The sequence below is a fragment of the Myotis daubentonii genome, chromosome 8 (genome assembly GCF_963259705.1).
Source record: "Myotis daubentonii chromosome 8, mMyoDau2.1, whole genome shotgun sequence".
NCBI classification, from domain to species: Eukaryota; Metazoa; Chordata; class Mammalia; order Chiroptera; family Vespertilionidae; genus Myotis; species Myotis daubentonii.
Genome location: NC_081847.1, coordinates 22,790,828 through 22,807,314, shown reverse-complemented (window position 1 = coordinate 22,807,314; position 16,487 = coordinate 22,790,828). Strand labels below are relative to the sequence as shown.

General features: G+C 39.7%; 1 protein-coding gene across 13 annotated transcripts in view; it reads right to left on the bottom strand.

Moving 5' to 3' along the window:
* TASP1 (taspase 1) overlaps positions 1–16,487 on the bottom strand; it is a 254,206-nt gene that overhangs the window by 217,216 nt on the left and 20,503 nt on the right. For 12 of the 13 annotated variants that reach the window (XR_009454031.1, XR_009454030.1, XM_059705535.1 and 9 more), the window contains exons 3-4: positions 14,446–14,513; positions 12,798–12,866 (exon numbers count right to left, since the gene is read on the bottom strand). Coding sequence is in view for 10 of the 13 variants with exons in the window: in XM_059705535.1 (XP_059561518.1) it covers positions 12,798–12,866; positions 14,446–14,513 (137 nt within the window). In the remaining 3 variants the exon portion in view is untranslated. Of the gene's footprint in view, positions 1–4,133; positions 4,401–12,797; positions 12,867–14,445; positions 14,517–16,487 lie in introns of those variants that run through there. The other variant, XM_059705538.1, reaches the window with a different exon arrangement.

Below are 16,487 nucleotides of genomic sequence, written 5' to 3'. Positions count from 1 at the left end.
ACATTATATGCAAATCAATGATTATTTGGGGGGGGGGTGTATGTTTTTCATTAAAAAGTAGTGGATTCAGCCCTGGACAGTGTGGTAAGTGGTTAGAGCATCAGTGCCTGTGTACTTAAGGGTCCCAGGTTCAATACCTTGATACACAACTTCGCCTACAACTTTATGCAATGGTAAACTGTAATTATCAAGATGTTAACAGATAGAATTCTCTTCGGAGATAGTAGTTTGGAGTAAAATTCTTTTTAAAAGAATTGTAACCCGAATACAAAACTTACATGGTTTATGGGAGGGAGAAAATAAACGTTCAAATAACATGCAAAATATGACAAAGTGATAATCAGGTAAAATTGTTAAAGGATAATGAGAATCAATCTATAAATTAGATCCCAGATCCCAGATAGTTTTTATAAAAGTTAGCTCTTATATTCTCAGTGCAAATTTCAATGCTTTTGAGATCAAGACAATAACCACATAAAATTAAACGAGTATTAAATTTTGAAGAAATTATGCCATTCAGGTGGACAATATTTAGAGGAAGAAAAAGTGGGGGGTAAACAAAGAAACAGTAACACGGTAACCAACTCAGAAATCCACTCAAGTATCCTGCCTACGAACATCACAATTAGCTTATCCAGGTTTTGCCCTTCGATCTTCCCCGCAACTTGCCCATTCTTCATTTCTCTGCACCTCTCTTAGGATACAGGGGAAAGGCTTAAAGGTGTAAATATACCAATTATACTGCCCTTTGTCCAGTGCTGAAAAAAATGCTCAATGAAATGAAAGCGATACATGATAAGCCTTTTTTCATTAGTAGTAAATTTTCTTTAACTATGTTAACCTTGTTCTCCATGACTCACTAATTGGAGAATAGACATCTGCAACATGAAAATCACAAGATTATGGATTCCTCCTAATGTTTGGTACACAATGACCTAAAAAAGCAGAATTTTCACAATAGAAGCTAACTGGATGTCATGGTATCTGATATCATGGGACTACAAAAACAAGATCAGAAAGAAACTAGACAGATTATCCAATTTAAATATCCAGTTTGCAAGCAGTTGTTAACTGCACCTTAAATGATTTCCAGGGGAAGTTATCTTCATGTGATATGAACATGCTATATCTAAAAATACAAGAAACTTGCAGTTCCCATATAGCAGAGACTGATATACCATTATAAATATTCTTAGTTAATGCTTCCATGCAGAAAACTGTAGAGGTTTGCAAATTCATTTTCTGGTGACTGAAAATAAAAACCTGAAAATCTACTTTCATCCATGTATTAAAAACAAAAGGAATATGAGATTGTTTAGTGATACTGCCTGTTCTTAGAGTTATTATCCAAAACAGGGTCATGTAAGAATATTTTCACACAAATATTAGCCAATTAAAAACAACTAAGACATGCTTTACTGAGATACATATGTTTAGGTTTTTAGTCAATTAATATTATATTAATAAAGAATGAAAAATTTAACATTTAATGGACTTTGACCAATAAGTTTCAGCAGAGTTAGCCAGAAAACATTTTATTAGGCCCAAATGAAGTATCTTTCATTCATTAGTACAGAACCACAGGGCACAGTTAGACATCAGAGCCTCAATTGCCTAAAAAGAGTTCCTAGGAAAACAAAAACCTTTCCATTTTCATTCTGTAGCTGCTTCTTAGGATAGAAAGTGTTCTTTCGTTTCTGGCATTCTCTCTTTTCTCTCTACCTCAGGACATATTTACAGATCCACTGGCTGCTTTACAGACAAGTTAAAAGTTCTTGCTGTGGTTGATCAAAGTTGGAATGCCTGAGGAAATTACTCAACTTAGTCCAGAATTACATCTAGCCAAATCGTTACAGTGCTCTGCTTTAAACGTGTGTTAAAGTAATATTTTAGCTATCCTGGAAGCAAGTTGAGAAAACGTTTGTTTGCATCACACTGTGAACACTTGAGTCAAATATAGTATGTTGAATATGCAAATTTAGTATCTGTGACAGTTCATTTTTTTTAACTATTCAATTACACAAAAGAAAACATAGTTTGTTTAAAAAAAAAAAAAAAAAAACCTCACACACAACAGCATATGTATTAGGAACTAGGACATTTTATGATCTTCTTGAAGCATCAAGCTCTTTGGGAAAAAGCCAGAATAAATGCCACAAATGTTGATATTTGTTCAATAGAGCACATGTTAATCTAGCATACAATAGTCTGTCAAAAATGGCACCATATTTTTCTCTAATTTATTATTTAAAATATTTTAATAAAAAAGCACTGCAAATCTGTCCTTGCCTCATTTCTATTAGTAATCTGCCTAATTATCACATAAACATATATAATTATGCAGAAAAATGACATCACAGCAGCTTATTTTTATTTTTTTAACGCAAAGCCACAGAATCACAGTACAAAGAGTTACTTGTCAAATATAACACAAATCTCTAAAATAAAGTATTGGCTTCAGCAGACGTGCACATCTGAAATAGTTTTAAACTTTATTTTAGTTGGATTCTTTACGATGTCCGGGAAGAGCTTAGCACACGTGGTACCTGGAATTGTCTCTTCCACATGAGCTACAATGGAAAAGACAAATGTAGCTGCTGCTCTAGTAAAGTTAAATTTGGCATCCACTTTCACTTCCCTTCAACCTAAATAATTACACCTTTTACCCATGTTGACAATAGTATGAAAATATCACTCAAAAAAATCCCAACAGACCATGGAATTATAATAACTTAAACCATCCTTCTATCATGAGGTGAGGACATGGTCAGAATGGGGAGGGGGTTGCTAACTTTTGAGTAGAAACTTATAACTGCTTTTTATTAAAAAGACTTCCAACCCACTAGAAAATGTTAACATCTGCACATATTCCAAGAGAGGAAAACATAAGCTCTTCACTCTGAATTTTCTGAGAAGTCTAGTAAGTGTTGTAGTGTTGACGCCCTGGGTTACAGTATATACATGTCATGAACTGTCAGTAAGCGTGTCTACCATGCCGGAGGCTGACCTGAGTGAGAATGGCTGCCAGCACAAACTCCCTGGCAGCTGGACTGGCCAAAGCACAAAGATGCATAGAATTCAACCTTAAGCTGTTTGTTTTCCTATAGTGAGATGCAGCCTTCATTGTTTTAACACTTAGGTAAAGCCTGCTACCCATATAAAAATTAGATGATAGAGAAAATAAATTAAAAAAATTAGTTTATTCTGCTTTGGATCAGGTTCACTTTCTCATTCTTTTCCAGATTCTGAATAAGGGCCTGGGTTTGAGAGACGGACAAAAATGTAAAATCTAAAAGCAGTCTTTCAGCTTGACATCATGACATCGGCCTGTGATTTTGCTGAACACAGAAAACTCTTCTTAGCCTAGTTGCTTCATTACCAAAAGCACAAAATAAATAAATAAAATCAGATTATAAAATTGATGCCCAAATGATATAGATACACACACACACACACACACACACACACACGATTCAACAGTCACACTGTAAATCCAAAGGCCAATGAATCTAATATCTCTATTAATAGAGGACAAGAAGACATGTTATACTTAATCCAAAAGTCTAAATTGCTTCCACATAGCTTAAACACAGAATTACTACCAAATGTAGCTTAAAGTAGCTCAAAACTGAATTCCAAAATGTAATATATTCTCAGAGAGAAACAATTCCCAAAGCAAAATAAGGGTTTACATATAAAGCTACATGTTCCTTGAGAACTGGTCTTGGGCCACATCTTCTAAAAGACTCAGCCAAACGAATACAGCTCATTAAGAAATGGCTAGAAAGGAGAACTATCAGTACAAAGTAAAACATAACAAGTTCTGTACTTAAGGGTTTGACCTAGTTAAAAACTGACACACAGTGTTGATGCCGTGTAAAATTAATGTAGAATGTAATAATTCATTCAGGGTTCTTTTTAGTCTAAAAAAAACCTGAAAGGAAAAAAGAGCACTGCTTTTCCATTAAGCAGGTGCTTTGTGCTGGAGAGTACGTTTCATTTCTAGGATCTCAGAAAAAGAACAGATGTACCTAATGCGTAAGCACAAACAGTAAGTTACAAGTTGCCCCTTAGTATGAAAGGCAAGAATCAGCATCAGTACTCAGAAGTGTTCTTAAAAGAGCGTAACTTACTTTTACTGTCCCAGGCTAACTGGGCTCTTGTCTGGTGCTTCTTTGTCTGCACATGGCCACCCACAGCCTGTCTTCTAATTAAATCAATGCTGTAGCAGCAGAACAAGCAAACAAGTTGCCTCCATCTGCGTACAGCTCTTCACGACACATTTCCCTTGGTCAGAAGGTGGAAATTCTTGGGAGAGGTGATTTTTTCTGCCTCTTCACAAGAAGAACATGGATACTTGGCTGGATGCAATTCCATGAAGTGTAACTGTGTGTGTACACCTCAAAAAATAAAACAAAAAATGCAGAGAAACATAAAGACTCTATAAACAGGTAGAATACACAGAAATATTGAAGCACCCCTGGAAACACTACTAAACAGACAGGCAAAATAGGAATCTGACTAAAATAATCAATGACACTAAGCTGAAGAAGAGGAAAAAGAGCATCTAAAGTCAAAACTCTATTTTCATGCAATAAAAACATTTTAAGTACTAAAAAAGAAAAAAGGTAAAACTCCTTGCTTCACATACATAAAAACAGGACCTCTTCCCCATTACAGAGAATAAAGGATATTATCAATAGAAAAGAAAAATGGGACTTTCAAAGGTAGTAGGTCTAAAATTAGACTCTTCAGTCACATTACAGTTAATGGGCACTTGTGAGCTAAATGCATCAAGCTGTCTTTCCATTGTGGTCAGTCCTATGGGGGAGGGAAGTGAAGGAGGAAACAAGGAACCACAGAAATACTCAGCTACCCTCTGCTCATGAAAAGATGATTTCTGCAAAAGAAAAGAAAATATGCAGCCAAGTGAAGATGCTCATTAATTTAAGTAATTTTTTAACCTACCAAATAAACAGAAATGACTGCAAAGCAGATACCCCCACTTTTTTGCAATAAAATGCAAACACTTAAGTGGGATAGGGAGCAGGGTGTGGTTAAGCATCTACTCACAAGGAAGTCCCACAAGTGAAGTCACTACAGGTTTGGTGAGAGAAAAGGGGTCAGATCATTCCTTCCCAGTGTTCCCTTCCAACCTAGATATGCCAGCAGCTGGCCACATCATCTCCATACCACTAAGCATTTCAAGGACTAGCAGGCCTTAGGTGCTCTCCCTCCCCTCTGGGGCACACAAATAATTCCAGCCAAAGGAAGAAGGTGTGGCCTAATCCTGCAGCTGCACAGAGGTGCCTGGCAATGGTCCACCAACAACTTACTATTTAACAGTGATGACATTTTGAGGATTCCTATTTTAGAGAAATGCATGCTGAGCTAGCTATGGCTATAAGAGATGCAGAGATACAAATAAATATGTAACAATTCTATATAATAAAAGGGTAATATGCAAATCAACTGAACGGCAAAATGACCGGTCACTATGATGCACACTGACCACCAGGGGGCAGACGCTCAATGCAGAAGCTGCCCCCTGGTGGTCAGTGCACTCCCACAGGGGGAGCACCACTCAGCCACAAGCCGGGCTGACAGCTGGCAAGCACAGCAGCCCACCTCCGTGGCAAGACTAAGGATTTCCAACTGAGGCTTAAGCCCGCTCCCCGTAGGCTCCTGGACTGCGAAAAGGCAAAGGACAGGCTGAGGGTCCGCCTCCCCTAAGTGCACGAATGCCGTGCCCCAGGCCTCTAGTATTATATATAATAATATAAGTATATAACAATGCAATAGGTTTATTTTTCTCTCGTATCCCAAATTACCAGCCATCTGGATAAAAAGTTACTTATTTTCCTAGAGTTTATAAGTATTATATTAGATTATATAGAGATCCAAAGACAACAGATTATTTTTAGCAGACAGATATAAAAACTTGTGCCCAACAGAATCTGCTCTTTAAATGCTGAAGCATTTGGACAATAAACTAGTTTCAACTATTAATTACCATCTCCCCTGACCATAGAGAGTCTTTAAGGATGAATGAAATAACTGCAGGGTCCACTTAGAATAACATAAACTCAACAAAATATTTTTAATAAAGGAGCCTATACAATTTGTCTTTCACTATATGAAATGTAAAAGCTATACCCATCACTATTTTTAATGCAGAGTATTCCACCTACCAAAATAACCAGATTTTAAAATGAATTAACCAAAATCTCCCAAAGGCTAGCTACATCAAGAGTTTCAAAATCTCACTTTCATCAGTTTTCTCACACACAATTACAAATAATTTCTCAAAGGTTTGTCACTCAAATTTCATATATTATTTATTAGAATTTTATAACCAGGCCTTAATACTTAAAAAAAAAAAATCAAGCCCTGGCTGGTTTGGATCAATGGATAGAGCATTAATCTACAGACTGAAGGGTCCTGGGCTCGATTTCAGTCAATGGCACATACCCGGGTTGTGGGCTCAAACCCCAGTAGGAAGCGTGCAGGAGGCAGCTGATCAATGCTTCTCTCTTATCATTGAGGCCAAGTGCATGAAATTCGTGCACTGGTAGGGTCCCCAGCGGCTGCCGGCTGGGTACTCCCTCCCTTCCCCTGGCCGCCTGCTGCCACCACTGGCTGGGGCCTCCCTTCCTTACCCTGGTCGAATTCCTGGTCGAGGGGACAATTTGCATACTACGCTTTTATTATATAGGATGTTTTTCTCTCTCTCCCTCTCCCTTCCTCTCTGAAATCAATAAAAGTATATTTTTTTTAAATTGATTTGCAAAGGGAGCTTCCGTAATTATTTTATGAGTTCTAGCTCATTTTCTATCCCAATCTATAAAACACTTCCTACTTTAGAAGTGGCATCATGACTCACCCAGATCTATATCCAATTTTCTCAAAGGAAAAATTCCTATCAGAAGCTGTACCATGTAAAATCTACAAAATTATCTTTAGAATTTAAAATTCACTGTCACTACCTGAACCAAAACTATTGCAAAAGCAGCCATGAAAGCAACTGTCTTCCAAATGCATAGCCCTAGCTGTAAAGATCAAATTGTTTCACAATATTTATCTTCTCTACTGTGAGTGAAATCAGAGTTGTACTATTCAATGGATATAAGTCACCATTAGTTATAAAGATAATCTCAAAAAAGCTATATATAGCTAAATGAAACAATGGGACCAAATAAATTTAATAATAAATTATTAAAACATGATCTAAAAACTGATCTATTTCCTTCCCCATATTTTGAAGATAAACAAATTGTACTTGGTGTCATATCATTTTCACTTTCACACTACAAAACACCTCTCCTACGGAGTGGCCACTTCCCTCCCAAAACCCTGAAGAGAGAAGCTAATCAGTTTAATAGGTAGAAACTTATGAGCTCAGCCCTCCTCCCTTATCCTATCTAATAAAAGAGAAACATGGTAATTGGCGTACGACCGCTACCCTTCCCATTGGCTAATCAGCAAGATATGCAAATTAACTGCCAGCCAAGATGGTGCCTGGCAGCCAGGCAGCTTGAAACTAACATGAGGCTTGCTTGCTTCAGTGATAGAGGAAACCAATGTTCCCCACCTGCCTTGCCGGCCTCTGAGCTTGAAGTTTGAAACATAGTAACAAATATAGAAGCTAAACAAAAGCCCAGAAACCTGCTTTCAGCGAGCTGGGATCTCAGAGCTGGAGTTATACATTGTTTCGATTATAGAACCGAAACAAACCAGATACCTGCTTTCAGGAGCAGAGGCCTAAGAGCTGGAGCCTCAGAGCTAAAGCTGGCCCAGAATAAAAAAAGAAAAAGAAAAAAAGGAGCGGTTGGGAGCTTCCGTCACCCACCAGCATGAAAACAGCCCTCAGCCCCTCACCCAGACTGGCCAGGCACCCCAGTGGGGACCCCCACCCTGAAGGGTGTGTGACCAGCTACAAACAGCCCTCAGCCCCTCACCCAGGCTGGCCAGGCACCCGAGTGGGGACCCCCACCCTGATCCAGGGCACCCTTCAGGGCAAACCAGCCGGCCCCCACACATGCACCAGGCCTCTATCCTATATAGTAAAAAGGTAATATGCCTCCCAGCACCAGGATCAGCAGAGCTGAGAGGCCTCCCAGCACCGGGATCTGCGGAGCCGAGAGGCCTCCCAGCACCGGGAACAGCAAAGCCGCGAGGCCTCCTGGCACCGGGATCAGCGTGACAGGGGGCAGCGCCCAAACCCCCTGATCACCCTGCGGCTCTGTGTGTGACAGGGGGTGGGGCCACAACCTCCCTATCGGCCCTGCTCTGTTCGTGACAGGGGAAGGCGCCCCAACCCCCTGATCAGCCCTGCTCTGTGCCTGATAGGGGGGGAGCTCCCCAACCCCCAGATCGGCCCTGCTCTGTGTGTGACAGGGTGCTGTGCCCCAGCCCCCCTAGCCCCCCACGGGCCCTGCTCTGTGTGTGACGGGGTAGAGCCATAACCTCCCCATCGGCCCTGCCCTGAGTGTGACAGGGTGCAGCACCCCAACCCCCTGATCCGCCCTGCTCTGTGACACAGGGCGGTGCCCGAACTCCCATATCGGCCCTACTCTGTGAGTGACAGGGGGGAGCTCCCCAACCCCCTGATGGGCCCTGCTCTGTGCATGACAGGGTGGAGCTCCCCAACCCCTGATTGACCCTGCTCTGTGCGTGATAGGGTACGGAGCCCCAACCCCCCTGATGGGCCCTGCTCTGTGTGTGACAGGGGCAGCGCCCCAACCCCCTGATTGGCCCTGCTCTGTGCGTGACAGGGGGTGGCGCCACAACCTCCCCATCGACCCTGCCTTGAGTGTGACAGGGGGCGGTGCCCCAACCCCCCAATCAGCCCTACCCTGAGCGTGACTGAGGGTGGCATTGCAACCTCCCGTTCTGCCCTGCTCTGTGCATGACAGGGGCGGCGCCCCAACTCCCCAATCGGCCCTGCTCTGAGCCTGACCAGGGGCTGCACCTAGGGATTGGGCCTGCCCTCTGCCACCTGGGAGCAGGCCTAAGCCAGCAGGTCGTTATCTCCCGAGGGGTCCCAGACTGCGAGAGGGCACAGGCCAGACTGAGGGACCCCCCTTCCCCACCGAGTGCACAAATTTTTGTGCACCGGGCCTCTAGTTTAAATATAAGAAACACTGAATCTAGTGCCCAGAAGTGGTAATCTTAGGAAAACACCACTTGCCTGTACTGGTAGATGAGATATAGGTAACTATACAAGGTAATAGGTTCCAAGGAAAGCTGAACAATGATAACTCTAGATGGACTATATTAAATGTAGGTCACTTAGACACATCATTTTTTAGTTGTATATCATACATACATATATAAACTTTCTTTTCTTTCACTTGGTCTCTTCTGCCTGTATGATGTCGAATTGAGATCAGAGAACTTTATACTACTTGGGTTAACTGCAAATTTTCATATTTTTCAAAATACAAAGCCAGAAACCCCTTCTAGCCAACATGGAACAATAAAGCATTTCAGTCATATCAATTTATAATTAGTAAAGTGTTCAAGAAATTCAAATTGATTTTCATTATCTGCCTAAGTAATAATGTAACAGGCAAGTTTTAAAAGTACAGTTTTGTTTTAGTCAAAAAGTATATCCCAAAGTCCAAAAGAAATGGTATGACTGTCCATATCTAGTCAATAAGTAGGAAAAGACTTAAAAGATTGAATTAAAACTCTACTGAATAGATTGATCAAACTAAAGGTAAGTAATTATGTTCAATAAACATAACAGTATAAATCAGACCCTCTGGGACTTTTCAGTAGAGTGAAAGGACTCAATATTGTTGCTTATATTTCTTGAAGTACAGAAAATATTAGAATCTGATTTTCATATGTTTTGCCATTTACCCAAACTATTATAATACTTCGACTCTTTATTTGAAAACCTCACTCTACTTAGCCTTGGTCAAGTAGCTCAGTTTGTTAAGAGTGTTGTCCCGATATATCCAGGTTGCAAATTCCATCCCCAGTGGGGGCACAGATAAGAATCAATCAATGACTGCATACATAAGTGGGAGAACAAACCAACCAATCTCTCTCTCTCTCTCTCTCTCAGCAATAAATAATTTAAAAAAAAGAAAGAAAGAAAGAAAACCTCGCCCTGTTTAAAGGTTACGAATCACAATTATGCAAGGTGACTGAAACTTGTAGGAGACACTATAACATGACTTCCAACATAATTCTTTTTTTAATATATTTCTATTGATTTCAGAGAGGAAGGGAGAGGGAGAGAGAGATAGAAACATCAATGATGAGAGAGAATCATTAATCGGCTGCCTCCTGTATGCCCCCTCACCCCCTGCCGGGATCTAGCCACAACCCAGGCATGCACCCCAAACCATGACCTCCTGGTTCATAGGTCGATAATCAACCACTGAGCCATGCCAGCCAGGCCCAACATAAGTTTTAAGATTCAGAAAGATTCTTCCAGGTTAGCCTTAGCCTTTAAACTACTAATATACATTTTAATCAAAGATTCCACATACGAATGAATTTTTAAAGATAATTCACTGAAAAAATAAATAAATAAAAATAAAGATAATTCACTGAAATTCTTCCCCAAATTTAATAAATTAATGGGGGGAAAGTACACTAATCTCACTTAGAACAGTATTCTATAACAATCAAAAATAATAAAATGTGTTTAAAAAAAACTTCACATGCCCACACTCTTAAAAAACACAGATCATCATTCAGAATTATAAAGTTCACTTACTTATGTGTAACACATTATTCCAAATGTAATTTAAATCATTTTAAGTATAAATAAGTAAATTTTTAAGAAATGATTGATACTTCACTGGGGAGGAATGTAATGAAATAGTCAATATGATATAAATATGACTTGGAGAAATTAAAGTTATTCTAAAATGAAAAGAGGAAAACTTAATTTTACTCAATTTTATATTCATAGTTGCCATTATAGTATATCCTTTAGCTATTCATTAACCTTCATTCCCCAGACCCACAGTGACTCCATACACCAGTAATCTCAGATAATCTCAGAACATCATCTTCTGCACAAAGGAGAGTAATTTGCAATTAACAACTGAATTAAATTAGATGAAGATTTCCTTGTGTGGATGTGTTGAGTAAAGGTAAGATTTGGTGCTAAGTATACATCAATCTTCTTCCTTGCATTTCTTTTCTCCTCTTATCCACAATATATAATTAACCTTTCTTTGACATTATAAAACTTGTTATTAATACTTACTATAAATATTCACATCATATATATCATTTCTAAAACACCTCTTAATAGTAGTAATTGCTAACAGTTATGAACCGCTTACCACACGTTGTCATATTAATTCAGTTAATCTTCACAGCTCTGTAAAGCAGGCATTATTATCCCCATATTATAATGATAAAACTGGATCAAGGAGAGGTGTGAGGTTCCCACAGACATATGGCTAATAATTAGTAGAACTGGTATCAGTCACAATAGGAAAGGACCACATATCCCCAAGTCAGATGCCTCTGAGGCCAAACTATAATAGAACTGGTGCCCACCATGTTTGTTTACGTTCCTTGGCTAAAACCAAGCTAAAAGTGTTAACAGGAGAAATTAAAATGTATAAAGCATGATCAAAAGTGCAGCTCAGGGAATATACAAAAAAACAGTGCTATGACTTTAGGCACTGGGCAATTTTCACAGGGAAAAGCAGGGCCTGGCATGACAGGGTAGGTGTCCTGATATGAGAGCCTAAACACAAGGGCCACAATCTAGTCAACTTGGGATGATCTACTCTAACCATCCCCTTCTCCCTCAAACTCATCACTATTTTATCTTCCTATCTTATTTGATTCCCCAAGTAGTCTTCTCAACCAACAAACTATTTATTTATTCTAATCCTCTAAATCAGTGATGGTGAACCTATGACACGTGTGTCAGAGGTGACACGCGAACTCATTTTTTTGGTTGATTTTTCTTTGTTAAATGGCATTTAAATATATAAAATAAATATCAAAAATATAAGTCTTTGTTTTATTATGGTTGCAAATATCAAAAAATTTCTATATGTGACACAGCGCCAGAGTTAAATTAGGGTTTTTCAAAATGCTGACACGCCGAGCTCAAAAGGTCCGCCATCACTGCTCTAAATTAACTAACATAAATCTATCTTCTCTAAGTGTGAGTGGCAGAAGTTGGTCTTCTGAAGGCCTCAACATCCCCTGGACAAACTCGTAGTCACAGTTCCACACTAAGAGAGCTGAGAGACCCTCAATCTAGAGTACAAAGAATTAGAGCAAACTTGATCACCTCCCCATTGAATTCCTCAACGTCTCCAGTAACTGGAGACCAACCTAACAACCACGTTGGACAAGACATGCTTCACAGAGCATAGCTTCAGAATATATATTGAACCATTAGGTTGGTAAGGAAACTTTCCCTTCCACTTAAGACACTTATAAATAGTTGGAAATTTTTGTTTTCTAAACGTATTACTTTTAGGGAAATTAACTTCAGGAATTTTCCTACTAAAAATATGGAGGATATGTAAGTATCCAGTAATGTTAAGTAACTAGTAACTTTTATATCCATGAATCTCACAAAATGTGGGAAAAAGGAACTTAACTAACTTTTTTATATTACTCAGAGAAATCCTCAATAAAAACAATCTAACAATATCACAGGCTTCTTCACAATTTAGTTAATATTGTTGGTAAACACTGGTCATATAATTGATGGTTGACTAACTCGGCAGTTTCATGTCATTTAAGAATAACAAACATACTCACAAATATTTTAAATAAAATGTAAAGAAAAGAAATACCTCAAGTTCCACCAGAGCTGCAGTCACTGCATCCGTTGCAAGAGCACCAGCCTGTAGCTTTTCAATTGCCTATGAAACCAAGGGGAGAGATTATTCATTGTAAAACCACAACTTCTCGAAAATATAGGCAGTAAAATATCACACATTTCTCACAGCAATATTTTTTCTCACATATCTCCTCAGACAAGGGAAACAAAATTGGCATTTGTTTTGTTTTAATATATTTTTATTGATTTCAGAGAGGAAGGGAGGAGAGAGAGATAGGAACATCAATGATGAGAGCGAGTCATTGATTGGCTGCCTCCTCCACACCTCCAACAACCTGAGCATGTGCCCTGATCAGGAATCAAACTGTGACCTCCTGGTTCATAGGTCAACACTCAACCACTGAGCAACACTGGCCAGACACAAATCATATTCTTTTGTAATATAAATTACACAGAGTAAAGATCTATAAAATCACCTTGCTTCCTTGCTTCTTGAATATAAGTTAAGAGAGGAAAGAAAGACAAGGAAGACTGATTGCTAAATGAACTATTAAAGCTCCAAGTTAGTCCATAAAGAGAAAGCTCAAACAGAACTGGATTAAACTTTTAATATATTTTTTATTAATTTCAGAGAAGAAGAGAGAGAAAGAAACATCAAGGATGAGAGAAAATCATTGATCTGTCAGAATTGCATTAAACTTTTAAGAAGTTCATTCATTGTATAAATTGAGGAGGCTGAGTATATATTCCAAATGTATTAAATTTCTAGGACTATAGTTGTTCTACATAAGAAAAACATTTCTTTTTAGATAATGAAAAGATTTCACACTTTGAAAATAAAGGACAAAAAATATAAAAGTACTTTGAGAACTTTTCGCTTTATTATAAATTTTAAAAAATATCTCTATAAGAAAATATTCTTATTTATTTATGGGATTTCATTCGTAACAGAAAGCCTGGATCTCTAGCAAAGTATAATCTTTCTTTTAAATGGTATGTAAATAGAAATAAAAAGGGTTGGAAGATTCATTTACTTGATATACAATATGCAATTAACATTTTATTTAAGTAGAAGTAAATGAAGGGTTTCCCTATAAGAGTATTTAGTCAGGATCAAAATAAAAACAAACAATATTTCTTCTGATTCCATTCCTGCCACATTAAGTATTCAACAATTTAGCAAAACCTCAAAAACCAAAGAGAAAAAAAACACAACTCAGTACAAGGGCAAAGCTAACTCAGGAATGATAATGAATTTCCATGATACAAACTACATGATGAAAAACAGAAGGAAAATGTAAGGGATGATCTCCTTAAGAAAAGCACCCATTTTCATTTGTTAGTATTTTTTTACCTTCACAGAAAGACACATTGGCTGCCTTTGAGCTGTTTTCTATAGAGCTCAACGTCTTGGCAAAGACTAAAAGATGTATGATTAAGGGCCCATAATTCCAAAAATACAGATTTTAATCTGGGAAAGGAAGGAAAAGTTCTAAGCATGATTTGGAGAATAAAACAACACAAAATAAAACAAAGACCTCACAAATATGAGCTAAATTATTTGATGGTCCAAACCAAGGATGATTTTATACAACAACGCTTAAAATTTTGAATTTCAAGGTAAAGCTCCTCTATAGTCAAAACGGAAATTTTTATTATACCTTCTGACAAGCTCGTTTGCATACATGTTTATATTCCTTGGCTTTGGATTCCGAATGATAACCTGCACCTGTAGTGGAACAAACCAACCAATTATTAGTATTCATTAAAATGTCACAGACTTTGCTTATATACTAGAGGCCCGGTGCATGAAATTTGTGCACTGAGGGGGGGTGGGGGGAGGTGTCCCATAGCCCCACCTGCACCCTCTCCAATCTGGGACCCCTTGGGGGTTATCCAACTGCCGGTTTAGGCCTGATCCCATAAACTGGCAGTCAGATATCCCTCTCACAATCTGGGACTGCTGGCTCCCAACCGCTCGTCTGCCTGCCTGCCTGCCTGCTTAATTGCCCCTAACCGCTTCTGCCTGCCAGCCTGATCACACCTAATTGACTGACTAACTGCTCCCCTGCTGGCCCGATTGCCCCAACTGCCCTCTCCTGCCAGCCCGGTCACCCCTAATTGCCCTCCCCTGCCAGCATGGTTGCCCCTAACTGCCCTCCTTTGCAGGCCCAGTTGCCCCCAACTGCCCTCCCCTGCTGGCCTAGTCACCCCTAACTGCCCTCCCCTGCTGGCCTGATCACCCACAACTGCCCTCCCCTGCCAGCCATCTTGTGGCGGCCATTTTGTGACCACATGGGGTTGGCCATCTTGTGTGAGGGTGTGATGGTCAATTTGCATATTGCCTCTTTATCATATAAGATATAAATGGCTAAGTGATTGAACAACGGAACAACTGGTCACTATGATGTGCACTGACCACCAGGGGGCAGACGCTCACTGCAGGAGCTGCCCCCTGGTGGTCAGTGTGCTCTCACAGCCAACCTCCCGTGGTCCCTCCCCTAAGCTGGCCAAACCTCCCACGGTCCCTCCCCCCAGCTGGCTGGTCCCATCGGCCCCGATCAGGGCTGCTGGCCAACCTCCTGCAGCCCCTCTCCCTGGACAACCACCAGTGGCCCCAATTGCTGGCCAGGCCAAGGGACCCCACCTATGCATGAATTCGTGCACTGAGCCTGTAGTATTATATAAATAGTCCTTACAAACTGATGCTCTCCTAGTAACAATGAAACTATTGTCTTAACTGTACATGGTTTTAAAAATCTAATAGCTTCTTTCTCCACCAGAAGCCTTTTTAATACCATGCCTTCTCTTCTTTTTCAAAAACTATTCTCTGGGCAGAAGCACCAGAAATAGCTCATGTCCCCAAAGAAGTTTCATCAAGGTCACCTCTCCTCCTTTTTGAAAAACCTGTCTCCAAAGTCAGGAGTTTTTTGGCCCGGAGTTGATAACCCAAGTAGTGTCAGGGAAAAGAGTCCTTTCAAGTTCTTCTTGGTTAACCAAAAGAAAGCACCTGCTATTTGGGAATCCAGAATTCTTAAAAGTAACTTTATAAAACTAGTTAGTTTCTAAATAGCATTTGAAGCTGAGGGGTGTTACAGCATACCTATACTACCACATGCACCACCAATACTACCACACCTACCCAAACGTTTACATCCTCTGGAATTTAAGCCCAGGGGGTCTCTGAAACCTCACTGATGGTGTATTCCTGCCTGCCTATTAGAAATTCTATTGGTCCCTGGCTCTTTTTTTTTATTTAATATATTTTATTGATTTTTTTACAGAGAGGAAGGGAGAGGGATAGAGAGTTAGAAACATCGATGAGAGAGAAACATGGATCAGCTGCCTCCTGCACACCCCTTACTGGGGATGTGCCCGCAACCAAGGTACATGCCCTTGACCGGAATCGAACCCGGGACCCTTCAGTCCACAGGCTGTCGCTCTATCCACTGAGCCAAACTGGTTAGGGCTGGTCCCTGGCTCTTAATAAACACCCAGCAACTTCCTCAAGAGAATGGCCCTGAAATTTGTTTCCCTAAAAAGGTTAATTGTTTAGTAAATAAGAAAGAAACCAAGACAAGAGTCATTAAACTGTTGTGATAATGAGGCTTCTAATCAAAGTTCTGAACCCCCACCCCACCCCATCCTTACCCAAGCCCCAAAGCCCTATAGGAGTACAGCATAAGGAAGGTTAAGAACTACA